Here is a 27463-nt window from a genome sequence, read left to right on the forward strand (position 1 = left end):
CGTGTGATGTAAATGGAAGTTACCACGTGATAATACAACTTAGCCCTTAATGATATAGTGTACTGCTTTTGTATGCTTGTTTGGTTTATTAACCAGAATGTGGTCACTGGATTGTAAGCTCTTTGAGGGAAGACACGACATCTCACATTTTTTCCTTCTGTCCCTTTAAGTCAGCACTGTATATATCTGTTTGAAGACCATGCGGGGGTACATTTATGTTTCTAAGGAGGAGAGGGAAAGAAGAACTTTAAAACTAAGGTGAATACACAGGAAGAATCTCGAAGTGTGCTTCTTTATCTGTGTCAAGCTATCTAGCGGGTAGGCTAAGTACCAGGAAAGCTGGGAACACTAGGTTACCACAGAAGCTCCTGTTCCTCCTGAAACCAGCATGTTTCTGCAAAACAATCCATCACTTTGAAACCACACACCTCAGTGTGAGACTCGAGCCCACAATCTTCTAATCCCACTCCTTCAGGTGGGACTCGAATCCAGCTGCACTTCAGTTGGGACTTGAACCCAAAATTTCTGGCTTAGGCGGGGACTCAAACCCACAGTCTCCCAGCTGAAACCACACACCTGGTCACAGGATTTAATGGACCTCAGGTTCTTTACGTCTCAGCACAGAAGGAATTCAGTGAGAGGCGAAGTGATAGGCAAGTAGATTTATTAATATAGGACGCTTGTGAAGGATCCAAGAGGGCAGGCAAGAGGACTCTGCCCTGAAGGTTAAGTGGGAAAGCAGGTTTATTTAGGGAGATACACACTCCACAGACAGAGCATGGGCCATCTCAGAAGGCGAGAGGCCCCGAAATATGGGGTAGTTAGTTTTTATGAGCTGGGTAATTTCATAGGCTAACAAGTGGGGGGATTATTCCAACTATTTTGGGGAAGGGACAGAGATTTCCAGGAATTGGGCCACGGCCCACTTTTTGGCCTTTAATGGTTGGCTTTGGAACTGTCGTGGTGCCTGTGTGTATGTCATTTAGCATAGCTAGTGTATTATAATGAGCTTATAATGAGGCTCAGGGTCCTCTGGAAGTCAAATCTTCCACCATCTTGGGCATAATCTGTTCTAACCAGTTTTTGTCATATCCTCAACAGCTATGTCATTCTTTTAAAGGTTGTGCCTTGCCGCCTTCCCTCCTGTCTCAACTGTGGTGTGAGTTTTAAAAATCTCTTTCTGTTTTTGCCTCTAAGAAAAGATGCAGGAGAGTTAGCAGTGCTCAGAAATAAGTAGTTGGAGGCATTCAGGGCATTTCTTTGTCAGGTCATAAAGAGTTATTTGGGACTTTCACTAATTCCTACTTTTAGACACAGAGTATCTAAAAGTAGTCCCAGATTTTTTTGGGGACACCTTTGCTTTTTGCTTTCACATGCAGAAGAGAGTCTTTTTGAGCGTTTCTTAGAACAAAAGCAATGCTAATGAGATGGAGAATCTCAGTCTGAAGGAGGTTTGGGTTTGGGAAAGGGAAATAACCCTCCATCTCACGGTTTCTTCAACTTGTAATTGCTGTTCCAAGCACTGATCCGGATAGTCACGCCTGAGGGTAGAAGGCAAGCAGTCGGAGACAGAATCCCAAACATTCCCTCTAAGGAAAACAAGCAGTTAATTCACGTGGGTGGCTTGAGACTGTCAATTCTCTTAGGGTTTTTAGAAGAGACCCGAACAATTATCCTTTTTTTTTTCTTGCTAAGAGTTAGCCATTTCTGTTTATATTCATGCTGCAGTTCATTTTTTCTTTTCTAAAGAAAACATACCATAAGAATTCCAATTCAGTCACCAAAATTGTATTCTAGAGCATTGGCACGAACCATTTGGAATTTAAAGAAGAGTTTTATTAAGAGCAAATTTTCATAGCAGATCATGAATGCATTATAAAACTTATTAGCCTGATGCGATTATTGCTCAGGTATTTCATTTAGAGAGTTTATTACTTGTAATAGAAGCAAATCCTTTGTGTAAATAGGGGCATAAAGGGAAAAGTACTTGCTGTTCCAAAGCAAAATCAAAGCAAGATTAAATCATCTTTATTAAATCTTTTAAAATATGCGTTGGCTTAGAACAACATTCCTTCATTGTATTAGATCACAACATAGTTTCTCTTGTCAAAAAGTATTTCTATTTTTAGGTTAAAGTGTATGCCCTACATCATTTTACTTTCTGGTCATCTGTTTCCCTGATTTTAGCATAAGTAGGGGTACCCTGGAATCTAGAATTCAGGAGGGGGCATAAATTTGGTACCAAGTAATCTCATATATTTTATTTTATACATTTAAAATATTATTCTATGAAGGAATCTGTAGGCTTCACTAGCCTGCTGAAGGGTTTCATAGCCCGAGGTTAAGAATCTCTGCCCTCCATTTCTCTGTAACTAATACCAAAACTCTTCCATCAAATAAAAATCACAATATATACCCCACTGCTTTTATTGGAGATCTTTATGAAACATTCCGTTTTCCACGCTTCATCTCTCACTTTAAAATATGTTCGAAAACTTAACTTGACTTTCCAGTCTTTCTGGGGTGGTCCTGATCATTTTAGCTCCTTCTAATAACTGAACGCTTTTTTATTGTGGTTCAAGCTTCAGGGTAGAACCAAAAAGTCCTGACATTATGAGGACATAGAGCCACATAACGATTTCTCTTCTTCTTGGGCTTCAAAAGTAAAGCAGAGATGAGCCCAAGCCCAAGCCCAAGGCATAAAGTTATTATTTCATGAGTTCATCCGAGGTAATACTTGTGTAGCTGCCCTCCTTAGAACAGTCTCTGTAACTCAGAAAAATGTGTGTGACTGTTCTTTTCACAACAATTATTAGGGCTTTTACAAAAGGGAATGAAATTGGGCCATTTGTAGAGACGTGGCTGGACCTAGAGACTGTCATACAGAGTGAAGTAAGTCAGAAAGAGAAAAACAAATATGTATATTAACGCATATATGTGGAATCTAGAAAAATGGTACAGATGACCCGGTTTGCAAGGCAGAAATAGAGACACAGATGTAGAGAACAAACGTATGGACACCAAGGGGGGAAAGCAGGGGAGTGGGATGGTGGAGGGATGAATTGGGAGATTGGGATTGACATGTATACACTAATATGTATAAAATAGATAAGAACCTGCTGTATAAAAAATAAATAATAAAAATAATTAATTTTAAAAAACAATTATTAGGACTTTTTTTAAATCCAAAAATTCCTATGTCCATAAATTAATTAAACTCCTCTTCCGTCTCATGACTAATATCTTTTCACTAGAGCAGATGGAAGAAATTTGTCCAAGGTCACATATTAAGTTCTGTAATAAGGCTATGACTGTCATCCTTTAACTGCCTTTGTATTCACAAGTTCAAGCGGAACTTTACACTGAAGACTGAATGACAGGTGACAGCAAATCACCTCCCCCAATCTCTTCTACCAAATAGGCAGGAGTTCCAGCAAGAAAGCATCTTGGAGTGATTGCGAAGAGAGGAGAGAGGGAGACAGTGGTAGGGATTCATCTGCTCACTTACTTGTCCAGCACGTGTGGATTGCTCACCACAACCCACTGGGCATGGTACCCATTGCTGGTGATTCAGGGATGGATGAGTGAGAGCCACACCTCTCCCCAGTGGAGCTAGTGGTGGGGACAGGCAATAAGCCAGAAAATGAACACATGTATAATACAACTTCAGGAGGAGAGAAGTGTCAACATTTAGGTGGGGGTAAGAGTGATGAAGAAAAATAAAGAAAGATCAGGGATAACATCAAGTGGCCCTAAGGGGGACATGAGCTTGGAGGTTTAGGAGAAGAGCAGAAAGCCTGTGGAGGCTATACAACAGAGTGTGTGAATTCAGACTACGCTTTGGCATTGGGCTGCCTGACCTTGAACCACAGCTCTACAGTGTAGGACTCCAGGCAGGTGAATCCATCTCCCTAGGCTTCAGCTTCCTGATCCACCTCACAGTGTAACTGTGGGGTTGAACAAAGCCATTTGTATGACGTGTACCTAGCGTAGTGCCTGGTGTGTGGCATGGACTCAATACACTTAGTTATTAGTGCTATTTAAAAATATCTGGCCATAGTCTAGACAAGAGATGTATAGTTTTGGTAAGGCCAGCCCTGACCCCAGCAGTCATTTTGCTTAAGGCACATCAGGAGACACAGCAGACGCTCCATAGCCACGTATTGAATTATGACGCCATGGTCCTCCTCACCTCCCTTCTATGCACACCATTCCAGTTAGGTCAAGACTAAAGAAAATACATGTGTTGCTTGAAATATGGTTCATTTCTGCATTACCTACAGTCAAGAGAGCTTTCTAGGTTATCAGACAGGTGTTACAGAAAACTCTGAGTCTTTGGTGAAAGGTGAAAGGTGTGATTTAGGTTGAGAAACACCCAACTGTCCATTCTTCTAAGTCGGTGCAACTAATTTAGACTCTGTGTCCTGTGTGCACACAAACTTTGGCTTGTTCATTGTTGTTTCCTTGAGCCTAACCTAGGGCCTGGCCCACAATAGGGGCTCAAGAAATATCTGTTAGATGAGTCAAAAAAGGTTTCTGGAACTCTCTCAGCTTCTGTGATGAAGAGGAGCTGTCTCTCTAGTCTAGGGTTGACATATCCTGATCTCCTCTAGTATGAATCTGTGTCAATATCTAGGCCATCAGAAATAAAAGTGGTTTGTGGGGAAGCCCATGCACATTTGACCAAAAGTTATATCTGAGTAAAACTACTCAATTGAGGATGTGTGGCCACCTCTAATTCATTTGATGACTCAAGAAGTTTCATGTTTTAAATTTACTAAAATTAAGGCCATTTAAAAAAATGTATGGTGTTAGCCAAAATATTCATTTCCAAATTTCCATATTTGCTCCAAATACAAGATTCAACCTTTCCCCTGGAGTGGGGGAAAAAAAAGAGAGAGAGATTGAGATTAGTCATATCATGGGATAATAATTCCTACCTTGGTTTAGTAATTGACTGTTTTAGAACTTAACTCTTTCCAAAAAAGATTTGAGACAACTCCTTCCTGGTTTTCCTAAGAGAAATATGTAGAAGTCTGAGCCTGGAACTTGTTTACTTAATTAGTGTTAGAGCTTATAGAAATATTTCAGTGGATTATCTCAGGCTTAACAATCACGTTAAATTTCTCAGATGTAAGCTGGAAGTCTAAAGTTAATAATAGCAATAAAAGATCTTTGTAGAAAAATCCTACCATAGACACAAGTAATCAAACTCTCGAGAACTGTAAACTGGCTGATATTTGAGCCCACTTGCAAGCTTACAAGTTAGCCTCAGTTTCATGGATTTTGGCAAAAGACACAAGACTCCTTGGTCAGAGACAAAGGACAGTATTATTCATAGCAACAGCCATAGCCAGACTCCCAGCATTTGCACAAATTCCCCAAGCCTCAATACCCACAGGGCATTATGAACCAGGCCAGGTGACACCTATACCTAGACTGGGTTATTTTAGAGGAGAGGAGCCCCAAGCTTAGGGAACCCAAATCTTTTATAATAGACAGTAAGCCAGCCTGATTTTTCCCCTGGAGGGAGACATTATCTTTAATTTACTGGATAGTAAACAAAACTTTGCTCTAGAGGGGACACTCTGTCTTCCAAGGTTGTTTGTTATATGAACATCCTTAGAAAGACAGCCTGGAACAAAATCGGTGCCTTTTCTCATGAGACATGCTGAAATGCGAGACCCATGAAAAATCGTCTTTCAACTCAAACACTCTGAAAAGGCCAATTTTCTGTTTAAAACAAGAAATTAGAACTTCTTAAGGTACAAAGATTGTAGAGCCTAGCTTTTTGTTTGGTTTGGTTTTATGGAGTTTAACCAGTGTTTTGGAGGATGGGTATCAGTAGGAAGCATATGACTCATCTGCCATAACATTTAAATTTAGATTTTATACCTACTCTAGCTCTTCCAAAAGCAATTGTTTATGTGTTGTTTGTACAGCTAAAAATTATGACAATTCCAGGGGTGTGGAACAGCAGGTTCTAATTTGGAAGTTTACTCAGCTGCTTCACTCTAAGATATACAGGGTTTAGAACAAAGGCTTGCAGACCAGAATTATATCAAATGTTTTCAAAGATACTTTGATATTCTTCATATTTCCTCCTAGACACCAGGCCTCTAATATTCCAAACCATCACCGTCAAAGACTTTTTAGTGCTCACCCTCTTTTTCTATCATTCTTCTTGGATAATCACATACTCTTAGAGAAGAGGCATACTGATTAAATTATTATTCTTTAAACAGGAGAATTTTATTATCAAATGTAGCCATTATACAATCGTATTCACACAATGGGTTTGTGTTAATTGTGTCTACCTTTAAGATCTTTCAAATCTTTTTTTTTTCCTTTTAAATCTTGCATTTCAGTTATCATCAATATTCACACCAATACTGTTCCTTTTTTTTTTCCAGTTAATTAAGTTAAAAGTTATTTTGCTTGATTAAAGTGGTGATTTATATGGTCCTCTGGTGTTAGTCATTGCAATAATGCAAAGTAAACAAATAATAGTATCTGAATGGTTTTATACTAAATTTGTACCCAAGCAAGAGGAAAAACTTAAAGAAATATGTGCCTTAGCTAATTCAATCTCACTTTCCTCTTTGGAGTTAAACGATGCACAGTGGTACCTAATAGAACCAAAGAGTCTAAAACTACATTTTTGTAGCATGAACACAGCTAAACAAAGAGAAGTAACACCATTTACAACATTACCAAAGGCAACTCTTCACATAATATAATACATCGGTGTTTAACTTTCCTCTCCATCCCACGCTATGATCATAGGCCCATGCCCTTGAAAATTACGAATATCAGACAGTAAAGACATTAAAGAAACAGACTAGGGTTTTAACACTATCTTGATAAACACAGCATTCACCTGTTACTTTATTGTTTTTCAGAACACAATGTTAAGCATTTTTTCCAAGGAACACCTGTAACATTAAAAACTATTAATACTTTTCTCATTGGAGTCTGAAGCATCATTCATGAAAAAAGCACAGCATAAAATGTTACATGTGAAGCATGACATTCAAGTTATAGTGTAAACCAGAAAAGACTAATTTCTTGTATCTCCTTCCCTTTTTTGTTTTGCCTTTTGAACTCTAGTTCAGTGATATGCAAATGGGGATAAGCATAATCCTGGAGGCTACTTTCTGGAATATTCCTTCAATGATACATCAAAGGAAATCAATTTTTGGATTTTTAGGAAAAGTCTGTTTCCTAAAATTTCTTCTTCCCTGTCTTGCCAGTAATAACTATTCTTCCACTTAAAAGAAAGCACACCTGTTACCCACCAGAAATCTTATTATGATATATGTCCCCAATTATAAAAACCTTAGGAACACTAATGAAAAAGACAGTTGGAAATATTGGTGTAGGTGTGGTATGGAAAAATGACTCTAATGACTAGATAATAATTCACTCATAAGCCTAGATATTTCTAATAATTTACTTTCAGCAAAACTGTAGGATGACCTAATCAAGTTATCAGCTGATATATCATTACAACAAATTTTGTGGTTAATTTAAAGAATGTAGTGACACTCCTATTAAAAAACTTTTTCAACTCCCCATCTATTTTTATTATTCTTGAAAACAGTACATTTCATCTCCCTTTTTTTTTTTTTTTTTTTTTGGCCAGGCATGTGGGATCCTAGTTCCCTGACCAGGAATCGAACCCGCGTCCCCTGCATTGAAAGTGCGGAGTCTTAACCACTGGACCACCAAGGAAGTCCCCCACATTTCATCTATTTGAAAATGATGTCAACTTTATGTTAAATGCCTTATTGTTATATTTTTAAATGGATGAAGATGAGTATCAAATCGGTATTGTATTTAAATTCCACTGGAAATACTTGAGTGAGATAATTATTCTCTACTGTAAATATAGAGTTTAAAAATACCATAGAAATTGCGTCTTTTGCTGCCATTTAAATTTATGGTAAAAAATGTTAGATGTTGATTTATAAATGAAAGAAAGTACTTAGTTTTTCTAATTATTTTAAAGGCTACACAAGCAAGAAAGTTTGGAGACCACTGCCACCGTTCTTATTCCCAATGAGTACCTTATCACAAAAGGGTTCCATTTTTAACTCTGGTATTTTTTATTAAGGGTTATTTCATTTAATCCAATTTCCTAAAAAATATTTTAAGAAATCATTTCGGTTGATTCTGACTAGAAATCATTAAGATAGAAAGATTGGGAACATTGAGGTTTTATTTCATTGTTTTCCTTGGTTTGTTAAGTAATCCAAGATCATATTCTTGAAAAAAGTATTTTAAAAGAGGCCAGGAGTAAGCAAAACTCAGAGAGACTGAGAAAAGGGAGAATACAAAAAATAAAAATAAAGCTACAGTATCACTGCTGATATTGGAGATGGTGGCCTACGGTGGAGTATATTTTTAAAGGACAAGACTTTCCCACTCAAGGAACTTATAGGGCCATAATTTAATTGGCTTCACTCCTACAAAGTATAGGACACTGGCTCCATCAAGTTGTTGAGAACTCTGCAGCCTAAGTGTAGAACTTCCTCCAAAGTTACTAGGAGTTCCCTGGTAAGAGTTTCAAGGCCTCCATGAGTCTTTCAAACCTGAGGTTGCCATGCCAGGTGGTTCAGAAAATGCTCAAGCCAAATGGAAAGCATGCCTGAAATGCTGCGGGGTTTGAATCTGAAAGCACAGGGAGAGAAATGACAGCCTCAGTGGAAAAAATTGTTCAGCAGTGGCTGAAATATGGAGGAGGGAGGAGCTAAGTGTGGCTGTTGATATGCGACAGAGCTCAGCCATTTTCACTGATTGGCCCTATTCATTCAAGTTCACGTCCTCCACTACAAAGACATTTCAACGTATTTGTCCTTCATGGTCTTTTTATGACACTCTGTGTAGCCATAAACTCTGCAGATTTCATCTGGATCAGCCAAGTTCTGATGGGCAGCCCTGGTGATTTAATGCCACGTGAAATATGAGTTTCAATATTTGTGGGCAATTAGCTGCCAGCAAGACCAAAATTTCCTCAACCCTTGTAACCTAGAGAAGACTTTAAAGACACGTGCAGACTCTGACATTTACACAAGTACATATTGCTGAGGTGGGCCTAGAATAATGGGGTTAAGGGTGAAATAATAGGCATCGAGGAGAATTGTTGCAGGGCCTGCTAAGCTGCAGTGAGTGGCTTCATTCACTGTAGAAGAGTTATTATATCTCTGACTACTCTGTGGATTCCTCACGAGCAGATAGCGCAAAGCACCCCCTGTGGGCCTGTCATCAGGGAAGGGGATAATGAGGGCAGCCAGAGAAAGCCACCATTTTAATGTGGCATGTGACAATAGCTTGATTTTTGTTGGAGAGAAATTAGGCCATCTCATTGGAAAAACATTAGGGATTCAAACAAACAAACAAGCAACAAAAAAAACTTCCACCTGTTATTATTAAATACCAAAATATATCCGCATGTGATGATTTATACCTCTTTGCTCTTTACTTATGAATTGAAAGAGCTTCTCCATTCCTTCTGCTTTGGGTACTCACAGCCCTCTTTCAGGCAACATGGAGGCCTATAAGATTCTGGCACCATCTTGCTCCTAAGTCTTCCATGGAAAGACTTTACCCTCTCAGTAAGTTCTATCTTGCTGCAAGTTCCACTTTCAGATTTTTATTTCACGCTCTCTGGATCTGAAAACCTGCGATTTATATGGTTCTGAGATCATTGTTAAAATTAGTTTAACATTATTATTAATTAATTAATTATTTAAATTAATTTATTTTATTTACTCTCCTTATTTTTGACTTGACAGGTTCCATATTGGTGGTGTTGAACCATCCTTGTCAAAACCTTTGTCAATTGCTGCAACATCCAGTTTGTCAATATTACCTAACCCAAGGCATCGATTCTTGAATTTTCTCCACTAGATCAAAAAAGAAGTAGTCGCTCTCAGCAATGATATATTACTTTTGGAAATGTCAGGTATAAGTTTTGCCTGACAACAAGGGCCCATCAGAGACTGACGGAAGTCTGTTTTTCAGTATTCAGTTCATTGCTCACTGACTGGTTAAACTGCCCAAGAACTTGGCTCAGCTACTGCACTGAATGCATGCCTAGGACAGGCCTCAGTGTGGTTACTGGGTGCTTTTAGGTGAGCCCTTGACAGTTCAGACTGAGCACTTATAACTAGTGCTTTGTGCAACTGTCCCATCTTCTTGTTGGTAAGATCCACCACTCTCTGTAACAGCAGGATCCACTCATTCTCATCTGAGGACAGCGTGGAAAGGATTTTCCCCAAACCCCACCAAATAATTCCAAGAAGCCATCACGATGCAAGGTGGGGAGGGGAAGTGGGGTATATCAGAGGTGATGAAGTGGGGATGGAAGTAGATCAAGAAAACCAGTGCTAACTCTTGTCAAAGAAAATCAGCATGTCCATTCCCCCACCTTTTCCTCACGGCTGCTAGAGCAAAAGACCATAAGGAACGCTCTGCTCCACCCCTACCCTCACCAAATACCCAAGGCAGGAAGGGGCCTGGGGGATTGGCTTGAAGCATAGATTATTTATCTTCAACAGAGTGGACTTACATACTTTCATCTTGTATTTGCCCAAGGACAGGTCATTACAAAGGCTTCACCAGAATTATGCAGCTGTCATTCTACTCAGATCCAGATCCCCTGTCTTGCAAACCTCAAGGCAAAGTTACCTGAGCTTTGCACCCGTCTCCAAGGATATAATCTGCAAGAATCTAGTGAAGGTCTTCTGGGGGAAAGAGTGGAGGGGAGGGATCTGGAATGTTATTTTTGAATTCCCTATTAATTAGAACAATAATAATCAAGTTCCTTTGGTTACAGTTCTCGCCCCCGCCCTACGTAGATTCACTTGGAGAAGATAATCAAGAAAAAAAATGTGTTTCCAGCCCTCTTGTATAATTTAAATATTTTTCTTACTTTAAAACAGCACATTTACTCCGAGCAGGTGTTTTCTCTACAGAGCAGGATCTTGTCGTGAGAGGTGACTTTTCAATCAGAGACACAGGTGACTGCTCCATGATTCTGGCTGGCCCTGGCAGCCCAGGTGGTTGCTGGCGGGGGGCCGCTCCCTGGCCTCTCGCTTCTTCCCTCACACCGCCTCCTCTCGGGCAAGAGGACGCATCTGGTCTGCATCTGAACACCGGCTTTGCAACACAATGTGACTTAGCTAGCAGGGAGCAGGGCTGGGACAGCTCCTAAGCCCTTCTTTCCTCAGAATCAGAGGTGCTGACACTCCACATTTATGTATTCATTAACGAATATTTATTGAGCCACCCCCAAGAGAGCACCAAGATGAAAAAGCATGAGTTCCAGAGGCTACCCAGGCTCAGCGCTACCTCTGCTGCCACCTCTGAGCTCTGGGACCTTGGCAAATTATGAACTCCTTTAAGCCTCCATTTCCTCTTCTATAAAAGAGGGAGAGTGATATAGTTCCTATCTGGTAGGAATTCAGCAAGGATCAAATGAGATAAGGTTTGTAAAGGTCTCAGCCCATTGGAAGAACTGGTAGCTATTCGGCGAACTGGATTTGATAGGCTGTGAGCAGAAGACAAGTTAATTTGCTCCTCGGCTGCGCTTTCTAATCCCGTCAGACAGGTCCTATAATGTTTTGTGTCACTCTCAGATCATAAAAAGTCCTCTGATCAGTTTTCGTGCCAAGAAGGGTCTCCTTTCAGAAAGTCAAATGTTTGGTCTGGCATAACGTCAAATCCTGGAGCTCTGTCTAATTGAGGGCTTCTCTCCACCCAGCTTGCCACAGGCCAGGAAGCCCAAGTGGGGGAGGGGAGAGGAGCCAGCCTCCTTCCTCCGCCCTCCTGGCTCTACCTCCTACCCACTCAGTAGCTATGATGTTGGACTTGGCAAAGGTCGGGGGCAGAGGAGGTTACAGGAAAGGGCCCAGAAGAAAGCAGATAGAGGTGGGCTCTGGCACTGAGGCTCACAGCTGCCCCTTGTCGAGGGTAGGTGGCCTTAGCCACTGCCCTTTCTGTTTGCATTTCTCAGGCCAGTGTCCCCTACCAGCCCTTTATGTCCCTCCCTCTACTTCCAGGGACCATCGTCAAGCTCTCTCAGTGTTTCTCCTGAATCCCTTCTCACTTGATTGGAGGTGAGGAGGAAGCACACTCTCTCCTCCCTCGTCCTGTAAAAGGACATGGCTCTGCTCTCCAACCACAGATCACGTGGGACTAGGGCAGAGGTCAGTGGGCTGGCCCTCAGCTTCAATGGCTTTTTGATCATTTTGCTGTCCCCCACCCACTCTTCCTTGTCTTCCAGTGCCCTGGCTGGTGCTGAGTGAGATTTTTCCTGGTGGAATTCGAGGACGAGCCATGGCTCTAACTTCTAGCATGAACTGGGGCATCAATCTCCTCATCTCTCTGACCTTTTTGACTGTGACAGGTAAGAACTCGCTTTCCTCTAACGCCTTTAGTGCTCTTAGGACAAATCTTAGGGAAGCACACTCGCCTGAAAAACATTTTCTTGTCAACATTTTCAAACACACTCAAAAGTAAAGAGAACGGCAGTGAACCTGATGTACTGACCACCCAATTTAAAAATTTATCTGTCTTCACTTATGACCCCACCTGCTCTGTCCCCCAAATTATTTGGAGTCATTTTGTCCAAACATGTCATTTTGTCTCTAAAATTTCAGCAGGGACCTCTAAAAGATAAGACATTTAAACACTATACCTTCAATATCATTATCACACCTAAAAATATTATACTATTAATAGTCTCTTGGTATCAAGTATCCAGTCTGTGTTCACATCCTTCCAATTGTCTCATAATTATTTTTTATATTTTCTTTGAATCACAATCCAAATACTTAATTTATGATTGATTGATATGTCTCATAATCTGTAGGTTTCACCTCCATTTCTCCTCCCCCTACACTTTATATTTTTAATGAAGAAACTGGGTCGTTTGTTTCATAGAGTTTTCCCCGGGGTTGGATTTGCTGATTGTAGTCACATCACGTGACCCTCTGTCCTTCGTGTTTCCTGTAAACTGCTATTTAGATGTAGAGGCTGAAAAAGATTTAGATTTTCTTGTTTATTTGCAAACTCCTTCCCAGGTGATGGCCTGTGTCCTGCCATCAGAGGCACGGACGTCCTGTGTGCTTGTCTCCCACTTTGTCATTCCTGCATCCTTTGAGGATCATTTCCCAGATCTGTTATCTTCATTTCATTATTCCTACTAAGTTTTTTATCAGCAATACTTCTCTCAAGGAGAAATTTCTTCTCATTAGTTATTTGCCTGCCCTGAAGTATGAATCATATAAGAAAGCCAAGATTAATGTTTGAAACTTTCTCTTTATTTTCTACTTTTCAAAATAATGAGGTAGTTCCCCAGCATCCTCCAAAACTGACCAATGAGTTGAGTTTTTGTCCCTTCCTTTATTTTATATGTATATATATAATGCATAAATATTAAATAGTATCTATAATACAGAGATAATATATATTGATACCATTTCAAAAGTGGATGTATAGTCAAAAAAGTATATATCTATATGTAGTACTTCTGAATCTTGTTGACTTTTTTTGGAGTATATCTACTTTTGGAAATGAACTTTTAGAGTTATTAATTAAGCACAGTTTGGGTTTTTACACAAAATTTTAAAATATTTATGTTCTACATTTTTGGAAATAGCCCAAGATGAAAGGAAACACAGGAACTGGTCATTTGCATCAACCGTACGTCTCCTGCTCAGATCACACACATAGACCCGTGCCCTTCACCTTCTCACACACACACAACACACACACTTACCTACTATTTATATGGAGAAGGAGAAATATAAAAGAAAGTATGGAAATGATGAAGGATGAATAAAGATGACACGAATTTCTGGGAAGGATAGCTAATACATAGGATGAGCTTGATGAAGATTCAGAAGTTCTGCATGGGCTCTTAGAACAAATGTTGGGAAAGCATACTCATTAAAAAAAAAAATTCTGGAATGAGCTCAAACCTGTAAATGACATTGCATTGGACTAGGTTTGAAATTCTGTACTTCTTTTCAAAAATCAATTTTCCAAGTAAAAGATATAAGGGTTCTGCTTGGTGGCAAGCCCTTGGACACCAACTTTTAGCACAATTTCAGCTGTATCAATGAGAACAGAGTGGACCAGAGACACAGACATACTCTGCTGTGCTCATAATACAGCTGCAGTATTGCTCTCAGCTCTGAGTAAAATATTTGACGAGGGTTGCAGTGTGCCCACCAAGGGAGGGCAACCTGGATAACGTGGCAGGTGACCTATGGTCTGTGAAGAACGGTTGCAAGAGTTTGGGAGTTTGACTTGGACAAGAGGATGCTCAGCAAGGGATGGAGGTGCATTCAAATATTTGCGCCACTTTCGTGAAGAAGGGATGAGGAAGGCTGATCCAGAGGACAAAGCAGAACCTCTGAACCCAAGTTCCCGGAAGGTAGACTTGGGCTTAGGAATGAGTGAGGAATATGTTTGAAACAGACAGGGCTGACTCACAATGTAGTGTGCATTTTTGATAAGTGATGAGCTCCTTGTTACTGCAAATACTCAAACAGAAGAGCATATAAGTTTGCTGAGATGACATTTTGGGTTTTTTTTTTTTTTTTCCACTTTTTATTTTCTGGTTTTATGCCCCAGAGAGGAAAGAAGGACCAATTCTCCAAGCACTTTATTAAGCACTCTCTTGGACAAAACCCTGTGTTAGCAGCAAGAAAAGCACAGAGGGAGCGGACTTCAATTAAAATTGCCAGAAGGACTGCAGAGCTGTTCCTTCTCCCTGCTTCCCCCCACCTCAGCACAGCTGACCTATAAGTGGTTAATATGCATAGCTCCTTCCACTTTGCATTACCAAATGCCTTCCGCATAACTGCTCAGTCAGTGTTCCCGACTGACCAGTTGTGATTTGTGGCCGCTAAGGGCTATTTTTGCATTGTTTCAGTCTGTGGCTGGTCTGAGCCTGTGTTCAAAAAAATCCAGCCTCCTCCTCCCTGCTCCTGGCCACACTGGACTTTCCGCTGAGCCTGGGGTGCCGCAGTGCAAGGGTGGACTCAAGTGCATCGGGGGCCACCTCTCACCAGCTAACATACCTTGACCTTGGTCAGTACTACAAAGGGACTGTACCTCTGGCTAGAAGCGCTCAGAGGGAAAACTAGGTTGGCGGGTGAGATCCATCGAAACCTGGAGGGTCCTGCTTCTTTTTGATGCATCTTAGCAAGTCAATGCCTTTCATTCGAACCATTATCCCTTTTTTTCTCTGAATCCAGGAAGCAGTATTACAAATACTGTCAGCTACTAAAATGATGAAATATTGTCAACATGAAACGATTTATTCAAATCAGAGTAAAGAAGGGGGAGCTCATTCCAAGAAGAGTCCATCTGTATAAATATGTCTTTAAAAATGTCTACCAAGTAGAAACCAAACTGCTATGGCGGGGATTCCCAAGAGAGGAATGGTAGAGGGTGAGGAGAGAGGAGATAGTTTACCTTCTGTTTTATGTGTTTCTGTGTTGTTTGAGTTTTTTTTTTTTTTTTTTTTTTTGGCAATGAGCATTTCTATTTCCTTTTTTTTTTTTTTTTTTGCGGTACGCGGGCCTCTCACTGTTGCGGCCTCTCCCGCTGCGGAGCACAGGCTCCGGACGCGCAGGCTCAGCGGCCATGGCTCACGGGCCCAGCCGCTCTGCGGCATGTGGGATCTTCCCGGACCGGGGCACGAACCCGTGTCCCCTGCATCGGCAGGCGGACTCTCAACCACTGCGCCACCACGGAAGTCCTCTATTACCATTTTGAAAACGAAAAGTATTATGTTCACCAAGAAGATGGCATTGGGTTTAAATTGTGATATTTACAAGACTGCTATTCACTTTACCAGAGAAAGCTGGAGTTGTTTGTGAAAATGAAACTTTCAGAGGCTGGCTATATTTTTAATTTGTGATTGCTATTTCCCTGGATACAACCAGCATGTTTGAAAATACATATGTTTTCATATACGCTCTAAGAAGCAGCTGTCCACAAATGGGATGAAAGCAACACAAAATGCATCTCTAACCAATTTCTTTTGTCCTCTCTAGATCTCATTGGCCTGCCATGTGTGTGCTTTATATATACAATTATGAGTCTAGCATCTCTGGTTTTTGTTGTTGTGTTTATACCCGAAACAAAGGGATGCTCTTTGGAACAAATATCAGTGGAGCTGGCAAAAGAGTGAGTATTATATGCATTGCTCTCCAAACAACACTCTTTGATCAAAACTTCAGCTTTTATATACAGTGGAATAATAATAATATCTGAAATTTTTTAGGATATTCCCTTTGGTGGAGAAACCATATCTCAAAGCATAATTCGAGTTTCTCTGCCATGCGTTTAATTTGGCTAATTCAGCTAAGGAATTAGAATAAGCAGAGCTTTCTAACAAGTGAAACTTTCAAAGCTCTTTTCAGTAATGATTGAAGAACCTCGCCCATCTCTGGTTTTCCACACAGTGGGTGGGAGTTGCTTGGGGTTTCAGGTGGTCCTGGAATGTCATGCTTGCCTTGTGCTAGCACCGTGGGCTTCAGCCTTCCACCTCTATCACACTTGTAGGTCTCTAAGCCCTAAACATTTGTTAAGGCTAAGGTTACCAGGAAAACTCTTGGGCTTAAATGTCTACAATTATTCCAAATATGGCACAAAGTGCACTAAGAAAGATAAAGAGTTTCCTACATGAATAGGCAGTTAGAACACTGGTTAAATAAAATTTATATGGAGAGACTGCTTGAACAATTTGACATAGCAGTGGCCTGTAGAATACTCCCCTTTTCTTTAGGAGCAGGTCTCACAGCTCTGACTGTTGAAACTGTGGCCTGGGGGAGGAGAGGATGCACAGGGGCCAGGAATGAAGGCGAACCTGTTGCTCTTCCTAGGATTTAATCATTCTGCCCAAAAATGTAGGGATACTTGTTCGTGGACTTTAATATAACAGGAGGAAACTACATAATTACAGTTTGTGCCTTTCTTCTAAAAAAACTTTCATTACAGTAGAGAGAAATGTATGATGGCTACAGAAATGGTGGGCATAGTGATTCTTCAGCTTTTGTCTGAAGGAAGGGTAAACCTGATAGGTGAATTGATGGTAGGTATGTGTATAAATATATAGACCGAGCTCTTAATCCCGGCTTATTAGTATTATATAATATTTTTTTATTATTATTAGGGTATGAAGTAAGTAGGAGTATGGATGATTTTTACTTTGTACTTTATATACTTTAAAATGGTTTACAGGGAATTCCCTGGCGGTCCAGTGGTTAGGACTTGTCACTCTCACTGTCAGGGCCCGGGTTCAATACCTGGTCAGGGAACTAAGCTCTCACAAGCCGAGAGGAGTGGCCAAAGGAAAAAAAAAAAAAAAAAGGTTTACATTTTAAAGACATTTCATTTTGGTAAGCAGAAAAACTTTTCTCTTAACTCAAGGTAAATGTCAACTGTAGGGATAATTTTTGATGCTGATAAGGCCCTATTTTTAAAGCCTTCAATGAAAATGAAAAGTATTCCTTTACAAAGAGAAATATAATTGTCAGGAAAGCCAGCTATCTCCTTGGCCTGGCCAGAGCATTGCCTGGCTCTATTCAAGTTGAAGTCAAATAACTGGATTTCTTGGAAAGCACAGAATCTGAAGGACAATTAATTACACATACATGATTCAAATAACTAATAGCCTCAGACCTTGATAACGCAGTGCATTCATCTGTAAACTGTAACATGAGAGTTATCTTTGAAGAGTTAACCCTATAGCCTTATGCCTGAGGGCCAATGCAAATCCTCATCTTCAAAGCCTTGAGTAACCCTAGCCCTGATAGTATTCCTTTCACCAGGATCATCAATATTTTCTAGTCCCACTTTTTTTTTTTTTTGGTCACGCCACAGGGCATGCAGGATCTTAGTTTCCTGACCAGGGATCGAACCTGTGCCCCTTGCAGTGGACATGGGGAGCCCTAACCACTGGACTGCCAGGGAATTCCCCCCATTTTCTTTTTATATTGCCTTAGCTAAAACTCCAGTGATTTCACTTCCTTAATTAAGTAGGTTATAAAGTTTTGGCATCCTGGAACGGTCTTGGCCCATTATCTTTCGTATGTAACCTCTACAGTGCCTAGCTTGAAATCGATTCCTAGCAGATGATTAAAAAGTATCCACTGTTCAGTTGGATACCTTGTGGTCAATCCGATGCTGAATTCATTGTGTGTGGGGTTTAGATTATGGGTAACAATATAAACCACAACAAGTTTTGATCTGTGGATCACAGACGAGATTTAATCTTATGATCTAACAATCTGTGCAACAGCAAGAGGTATGTGTTCAGAAAAGGGAGACATATGGCCTGCACCATACCACTCCCTGCCCGCAACTTCAGAGATTATTCATTCAACTCTTTGTTGATTATCTACTATGGAGTAGACACTGTATTAGGAAAGGACTGAAAATATAGGAGACAAAGAATCCATAGCTCCTTTATTTGGAGAGGCAGACCAGAAAACAGACCACTGCAATACACTGTGTTGGCAAGTGCAAAGGAAGGGCATATGTGTTGGGGTAGAGAATGCCTTTAAAAATAAAGGTTTGTTACAATTCTTGTGAGCAGTACTAACTAAAAAATTGAAGCAGGGAGAAAGCAGTAATGAATTAATTGAACGAAACTAAGAATCACTCCTCATTGCCCTCTTTTTTAAAAAGTCTAACTTGAAGGCAGAATGTACTCAACGAATTAAGGTTAAGAAACTTTTAGATTTTTTTTTTTAATATGGGGCTGTCAGAATGGATCAAATTTCAAACCAAATGAAAATTTGAAGACAAAACTTAAGCCAATCTTTCCATCCAGTAGGCCTCCAGAATAAGACATTCCGTAAGAACATAGTGATTTGGGTGTCTAAAACTGAACAAAACATATTCATTCATTCAGAATTCGGGGTGGGGAAGAAATCTGTCTAAATTAACAAAACTCTGCATTATGAAATGTTTTTGAATTACTCAAACTTAAATGCAGACCCTCTCCAAGAAAGTTTTAAATTGCAAATTAGGATAGATCCAAAAGCCCAAGTACTACCCACCCCTAGACAGATTCCACAAGTACCAGGAGGTTGGTGTACAAGAACAAAGAGAGACAAGGGCACAGGTGCGAATTATGAAAGACGAGGTGGCAAAACAATTCTGCATTTCAAATTCATTTCTAGGAGCAGCAAGCAGCAGTGTCTACCAGGGATGCATTTTTGTGGGGAAAGCCCAGTACCTGAGGGCAGAAAGGAAACAGTTGCCTTCAGAAATCTTGGCTAACTCTCATTTCTGCAACATCAAAGAGCCTGGGACATGCCTTAGCTTGAAGCAGTAGGTTGGCAAATGCTTTAAAAATGAAAATGTAAGCAGCCTGAATGATAGAAATTGATCAAAGTTATGTATGAAGTATGTGTGTTAAACGAGGTTCCCTGGAGGGAAATGGCAGAGGCAAAAATAGAAATAAAATACATAGTGGTATTGAAAAGTGATCGAACTAGCTAAGTGAACGTGGGGGTGGTGGAAAGCCCCCGGGGACTTGTGAGGACACGAAAGTTGAAGTGAATTCAGAGATGGAGGACGGCTACTGCCGAGCTAAGGGAGTCTTCATGAACTTCGGAGTTAATGAGACAATTAATCAACTTTTGTCCCCAGGGAAAGAGAGTCCAGATGTGTATGTCCCAATGATTTTCTAAGCAGCAAGAAAGGAAACTATTTATAATATCAAATTAACTTCAAATTTGGTACTCCATACCGCTTGATATTTTCCTTTCTCATATTTGGAGTTGGCTTCTTTTCCTTCTATTTCTACAAGGCTGAGAAAACAAATATTCTTCCAAAGTTGTTAAGTTTCTGGTAAGATAAACAATGACTCAGTGGAGAGGTCAGAAAAGATTTCAGCAATAATGTAATTTGAAAGGATTTCATTTTGAACTTGTGCCCTGCCAGCTACAAGCACAAACACGAAATGGGACATTTGCCATATGTGCTGTTTCAGCTGTGACTTTCATTCTTTTCCCCAGTTTAAGTGGAAACAATTAGAGAAAACTACCAAGTCAATGTTTTGTAAATATTTTAGTTCTGAGACTTAGGTTATTTTTCACTTTTAGCAGCTCATTTTATGTGGTCATTCCTTCATTCATTCACCCAAATTCATTTATTCGCTAAATACTTACTGAGCACCTGTTCCGTGCCACGCACTGTTCTAGGTGCTGTAACATTAATCAGTGAGCAAAAATGCCATGAGAATTAAGATAGTAAGCGCGTGTGTGTGGGGGTACTTTTGTTTTTTGGGGTTTTTGTTTCATTGTACATTTTTATTAGAGTAGTTGATTTACAGTGTTGTGTTAGTTTCTGCTGTACAGCAAAGTGAATCAGTTATACATATACATATATCCACTCTTTTTTAGATTCTTTTCCCATATAGGTCATTACAGAGTATTGAGTAGAGTTCCCTGTGCTCTACAGTAGGCCCATATTGGTTATCTATTTTATGTATAGTAGTGCAACACTTGTTATTTTCTATTTTTTTTTTTTTTTGGTAGTGGCCAACCTAATGGCTTGAGGTGGTATCTTATTGTATTTATTTGTTTATTTATTTATGGCTGCGTTGGGTCTTTGTTACTGTGCGTGGGCTCTCTCTAGTTGCGGCAAGTGGGGGCTACTCTTCATTGCAGTGTGCGGGCTTCTCATTGCGGTGGCTTCTCGTTGCGGAGCATAGGCTCTAGGCATGCAGGCTTCAGTAGTTGTGGCACGCAGGCTCAGTAGTTGTGGCTCACAGGCTCTAGAGTGCAGGCTCAGTAGTTGTGGCGCACGGGCTTAGTTGCTCCGCGGCATGTGGGATCTTCCCAAACCAGGGCTTGAACCCATGTCCCCTGCACTGGCAGGGGGATTCTTAACCACTGTGCCACCAGGGAAGCCCAGGGGGGTACTTTTGATTGGTGATCTCAGAAGGTTATCCTGAGAGATAACATTTAAGATAAAATCTGAGTAGTAATGAAGAGCCAACTCTGCAAAGGTAGGGGGAAAGAGAATTCAGGCAGAGAACAGCTAGTGCAAAGACTAAATCAGAAACACACTGGACCTGTTCCAGGGACCAAAAGATGCTCAGGAGGCTGCGATCTTTGAGATCCAGTGGGTAAGTCGGTGGAGACTGACGTGTGGGGCTTTACAGACTGAGTTTGGATTTCATTCTAAGTGCAATGGGAAGCTACTAAAGTATTTTCAGCAGGGGAGTGGCGTGACCTCATTTATTTTAAGGCGTGCCAAGCCAGCGTCTGCAGGCACACAGCTGAACACGGCTGAGAAAGCACACGAGCACAGGGCTGGGGCCCAGGTTCAATCATCCTGACTGACCTCAAGAGGCCCCCTCCATGCTACCTGGCAATCACCCATGTCCCTTGTCCATGAACTGTCTCTCCTAGACAACTGCTCAATGCCAGCCTCTCTCTGGAAACCTCCCACCTCCTTAGCCGTCCTCACTCCCGCCAACAGCCTTGCTCCTGACTTCACGGAAGAAATGAACACAATCAGAAAGGGACTTCCTTACCCTTCCACCTCAACCCACACGTCAGTACTTGCATCCAAATACACCACCATCCCTCTGGGTTCTATCTTTTAACTCATTCCTATGTGAAGCCAACCACTTCATGCCCTCTGCCCTTCCCTTCTCCAGAACATTCCCCAATAGTCCTCCCTGATCACCCCTACATCATCCATATCTTCCCTCTCTCCTAGATCTCTATGTCACATCAGCAGAGCAACCTTGTGTGATTTTTTTCCCCCAGCTTAAAAAAAAAAATCTTTTGATCCCATTTTCCTCCCTAGGTTTTGCTCTTGTATCATATTTTTAATTAGATTTATCTATTTTTATTTATTCATTTTTGGCTGTGTTGGGTCTTCGTTGCTGCTCGCGGGCTTTCTCTAGTTGCAGGGAGCGGAGGCTACTCTTGGTTGCCATGCGCAGGCTTCTCATCGCAGTGCTTCTCTTGTTGCGGAGCACGGGCTCTAGGCACACGGGCTTCAGTGGTCGTGGCATGTGGGCTCAGTAGTTGTGGCTCGCAGGCTCTAGAGCTCAGGCTCAGCAGTTGTGGCGCACAGGTTTAGTTGCTCCGTGGCGTGTGGGATCTTCCTGGACGAGGGATCGAACTTGTGACCCCTGCACTGGCAGGCGTATTCTTAACCACTGTGCCACCAGGGAAGTCCTGCTCTGCTATCATTTATTTTCACCTGTATTCTTTGCCATCATTTATAGCAAAGTTCTTTCAGAGTTGTCTCTATTCACTGTCAGCAATTCCTCTCTTCCTATTCTCTCATGAACCTGCTCTGATGAGACTTTTATGGCCATTACTCTACTGTCATCGCTCCTTTTAACATCCTGGTTACCTCCATGTTGCTAAACCCCGTGATCAGTTCTCATCCGTTGTCTTAATGGCTCATGCAGTGACCATCGCCAGCACTGACTGGGGTGAGCACGCCCTCCTTCCCAAAATACTTGCTTCGCTGCCTTCAGGGACTGGCCTTCTGGTTGTCTCCTACCAGTCATGCCTCCTCAGCATGCTCTGCTGGTTCCATCTCATCTTTCACTGTCTTAAAGTTGGTGTGCCCTAGGGCTTCGTCCTCTGACCCCTCCTCTATCCCCTCACGGGCTCACTGATCTCAAAGTTATGGTCTTTACACCATCCATATGCCACTGAATCCAACATTTACATCTCCAGCTTCAATATCTCTCCTGAACACAAGGCTTGTCTATTCAACTGTTTGCTCTCCAGCTCTTTTCAAATGTCTAACAAATATTACAAACATGATCTGAATTGAACCCCAATATTCCCCAAACCTACTCCACTCGCAGACTCTTCCACCTCAGTTGATGTCAACCTTATCCTTCTACTTGCCCTGGTCACAAACCTTGGCGTCTCCCCTGACTCTTTCCCTCCACCCCATGTTCAGTCTTTCAGAAAACAGTGTTGGCTCTAATTTAAAAATAGATCCAGGGATTTCCCTGGAAGCGCAGTGGTTAAGAATCCACCTGCCAATGCAGGGGACACGGGTTCGAGCCCCGGTCTGGGAAGATCCCACATGCCTCGGAGCAACTAAGCCCTGCGCCACAACTACCGAGCCTGCGCTCTAGAGCTTGTGAGCCACAACTACTGAGCCCCTGTGCTGCAACTACTGAAGCCCGTGCACCTAGAGCCCGTGCTCTGCAACAAGAGCAGCCACTGCAATAAGAAGCCTGCACACCACAACGAAGAGCAGCCCCCGCTTGCTGCAACTAGAGAAAGCCTGCACGCAGCAATGAAGACCCAACACAGCCAAAAATAAATAAATTAAATAAATAAATGTATTAAAAAAATATATAGATCCAGAGCCTGCCACCTGCACTGCCCCTCCCTTGATCTGAGTCGCCATGCTCTCTCCTGCGTTACTGTAGTAACCACCTGCCTGGTCCTGTTTTCAGCCTCCATCCCCTCCGGTCTGTTTTCAGCACAGCAGCCAGTGATCCCTTTAAATATGATCAAGCTATTCCTTTGCTCAAATCCTCCCGCGGCTCTGATGGCCCGTACAGCCCTACATATCCTTCTACTCTCCCCCGCTTTCACCGTCATCAGCTGCACTGGCCATTTTGCTGCATCCCAAACACACCACGCAATGCTCAAGACTCAGGGTCTCTGCCCTGGTTTCCTCTGTCTAGAATTCCCTTCCCTTAGATACCCACTTGTCCCACCACTTTATCTCCTTCTGAATTGTCCTGTTACCCTATTTAAAATCACAATCATGTCCCAACTCTGCATCCACTCTCTTTTTTCAGTTTTTCCCCCAAAGCTGGTACCTTCTATATTTCACTTGGTTTCTTGTCTATCTCCTCTCGCTCCATTAAGTTCCTTGAGGGCAGGGAATTTTGTATACTTCGTTCACTGTTGTTTCCCAGCACCTGGAATAATTTCTTCGCATATAATTGAAGCTCATTATTGAAAATGAATAAATTAATGAATTAACTGGATATAGGAGTAAGGCAATGAAGTAGTCAGGGTGGTACCTAAATTTTTAGCTTGAGAAACTGCATGGACGGTAACACAGGGGAGCCCTTTCAGAACTAGGTTTCAGGGCTGGAAAGATTACAGAGATGTCCATTAGACATCAGATGGATATAGTACTGGTTGGCAGCTGGATATGTTAAGTATGAAATTCTGGAGACACTCAGAGTCAGGGTCAGATTTGGGTAAGTGGTATTTAGGTTATGGAACCAGATGAGATCATCTAGTCAGAGAGCAGAGAGGAGAATGAGGTGCAGGACCAAGCCCTGGATTATGCCAACACGTAGAGAACAGGCGGAGGGTGAGTATCGAAAGGACTGAGAAGGAGCCAACGGTGAGGCTGGAGAGGAGCCAGGAGAATATGGTATCACTGAAGCCAAGAGGAGTGTTGTCAGAAGGAGGGACTGGATGATGCTGGGAAGGGGAGCAAACAGGATGATCACAACCTCGACGGTCTTTACCCACTGCTGCTCCTTTCACAAGCATCCCACTCGCCCTCGCACCACTCTGCGTTTCAGCTCACTCTCTCAAGCACCTACCAGGACTGGGAATCCACTGAAGAGTCATCACCCGTGTCCTCACTTCCTTTCTTACCTTCCTTAGATCCCATGCACCACCCCTCCCTCTACCCTGCCCTCTCTCCCTCCATTCAGGCAAACCTTAATTCTGATTAAGCCAATTCTTAGCTTGTTTTATCCCTGCGTCCAAGGAACTTGGCTTGAGATACACCCAACTATATTGACAGGTCCAGTTTTAAATTGATGAACATAAGTCTCAAGCAGGTCTTCAGGAATGTCCTGCAACCTACCACATGGCCCTGGTCAGTTGATTTTCCTACTGTCCAAGATGGTGGCCTCACACCCTGTCCCCTCTCAAGCCTCCAGCACTCCCTCCCACTTCCTCACTCTCTGCTGATGGTCTTGGGTTTTTAGTTCACTGAGAAAACAGAAAGAAAGAGCCCACTTCATCCTGCACACTATCTATTCAACTACCTACATCTATGCCCACCTTCTCTCTCTTGGTGCAAAGGCCAATTCTTCCATTTGTCTCGAGCATGTCATCAATTTCCCCCTTCTATGGGATCATCATCACACACAGAGCTGCAGGACTCCCCATCCTAAACAACGTACCTCCCTAGACCTCAAATCTCAAATTCCCCACCCGGTACCCACTCACCCCCTGCCCACTTTTCAGTTCCAGAGCGCTCTGTTGTCTCCAGGTCCTCACCTCTCATTCTTTCTTGAACTTACTGCTCTCAGGCTTTCTTTCCTGCTTTCTGACTCCCCAGGCTACTCACGACTTACTTCTGCCGAGTTACCAAACCTCAGGGTCAGTTCCCGTGTCATGTGACTTTCCAGCAGCACGTAACCCAGGCCCTCATGCTCCCTATCTTTAAACATTTTTTTTTTCCACTTGTCTTCTGGAATATTACAGTTCCCTGGTTTTCCTCCTACCTCATTAGTCATTCCTTGGTCTCTGCTGCTTCCCCTTCCTCCCTCCCTCCCTTCAAATACCATAACGCCCAGGAATCAATCCTTAGATCTCCATCTACACTCACTTCTTGGATGTATTCCCGTGGCTTTATCAGCCATCCATAAGTTGATGACTCCCAAATGATTATCTCTAGTCTCGGACCTTTTACCTGATTTTCGAATTCCGAAATCCAACTGTCCACTTGACTTCTTTGGTTGGAACATCCAACAGGCATCTCTAATCTGACAGAACTCTTGATTTCCAGTCCCCTTGATGACCCAGTCACATTTCCTCCACGGGTCTTCTGCTCGGGGGGAACTTCTGAGGCCAGAGGTTTAGGATTCATCCACGCTACTCCTTTCACCCCCACAGCTAGTATCAGTAAGTCTTGTTAGCTGTTAACAAAACATATGAATATACACTTTCCACCAGTACTGTTCTAAATCCAAGCCACCATCTTTTATTTGGACTTACTAACCTCCAAACTAGTCTTCCTCTTTCAACTCCTGCGCTCTGCACGCTATCCTCCATGCAGCAGTTAGATGGATCTTTTATTTATTTTTTGTAATAAACATTTATTATTTCACAGTGTCTGCGGGTCTGGAGTTTAGGAGTGGTTTAGCAGGACGGCTCTGGTTCTGGAAGTTGCAATCTAGCTGTTGGTCAAGGCTGCAATCATCTGAGGACTTTACTGAGGCTCAAGGATTAAATTTTTTTAAAAAATATTTATTTGGTTGTGCCGGGTCTTGGTTGTGGAAGGCAGGCAGGCTCCTTAGTTGTGGCATGAGAACTCTTAGTTGCAGCATGCATGTGGGATCTAGTTCCCTGATAGGGATCGAACCCGGGCCCCCTGCATTGGGAGCACGGAGTCTTATCCAGGTGCCACCAGTGAAGTCCCTAGATGGATCTTAAAAACATCATTCCTCAGCTCAAAATCCCATGGCTCCTACTACATTTTGAATAAAATTCAAGCTTCTTAACTATGGCTGCTACCCTCCCCTCCAACCTCACGTCTGTCATTCAGGTACTCGCTGTGCTTCAGCCATACTGGACTTTCCGCAACACAGCACTTAGCTGCAATCCTTCACATGGTTCCCTCCCTAACTTCACTCCAGTTTCTGATCAGATGTCACCTGATCTTTAGAGATGTCAGCAGTATGATACAGTCCCCCACACCCCAACTAAGTCATTCTTTTTCCCTTTCTTGGTTTACTTTTCTCCTTAGCACTCTTACTACTTGAAATTATATGCTTACGTGCTTGGCTCCTGTTAAGGTGTAAGCTCCTTGAAAGCCAGACTCTTTATCTCCTCCATCCATAGCACCTGGCATGTTGTAGCCACTCGATGAACTGGTTAAATTATAGGACAGGATATTTGAAAGGGGAGAGACAGGTTCAAAGGTGCTTATTTATTTTATTATTATTATTATTTTTTTTTTTTTTGCGGTTCGCGGGCCTCTCACTGTTGTGGCCTCTCCCGTTGCGGAGCACAGGCTCCGGACGCACAGGCTCAGCGGCCATGGCTCACGGGCCCAGCCGCTCCGCGGCATGCGGGATCTTCCCGGACCGGGTCACGAACCCGCGTCCCCTGCATCGGCAGGCGGACTCTCAACCACTGCGCCACCAGGGAAGCCCTCAAAGGTGTTTATTTAAATAAACATAAAATACTAGAGCATGTTTTTATGCTGATGGGAATAATGTTGCAGAAATGAATTTGTTAATGCAGGGGCGAGGGGATAATGCAGAAAGCAGAATATGTAGATATAAATATAGATAGGCATATTGGTAAGCAGAGTTTGAGAAAAGGGAAGAAATTAAAGAGGATCTGGGATGTAATCTCCAGTAGTTCTATGTAAGACTATCCTTGGAATCCTTCCCTGCAGACAGGAATGCCATGATTATGTTCCGAGAAGAAGGCACCCCACCTTA

The 27463-nt window shown here is 42.1% G+C and overlaps 1 protein-coding gene across 1 annotated transcript in view; it reads left to right on the forward strand.

Annotated features, from left to right (window-relative positions):
- SLC2A12 (solute carrier family 2 member 12) overlaps positions 1–27463 on the forward strand; it is a 57175-nt gene that overhangs the window by 27218 nt on the left and 2494 nt on the right. Inside the window, exons 3-4 of the mRNA XM_024759032.1 lie at positions 12290–12412; positions 16077–16209. Coding sequence (XP_024614800.1) covers positions 12290–12412; positions 16077–16209 — 256 coding nt within the window. The remainder of the gene's footprint in view (positions 1–12289; positions 12413–16076; positions 16210–27463) is intronic.

This window comes from Neophocaena asiaeorientalis, unplaced genomic scaffold (genome assembly GCF_003031525.2).
Source record: "Neophocaena asiaeorientalis asiaeorientalis breed wild unplaced genomic scaffold, Neophocaena_asiaeorientalis_V1.1 scaffold5, whole genome shotgun sequence".
Classification (NCBI taxonomy): Eukaryota; Metazoa; Chordata; class Mammalia; order Artiodactyla; family Phocoenidae; genus Neophocaena; species Neophocaena asiaeorientalis.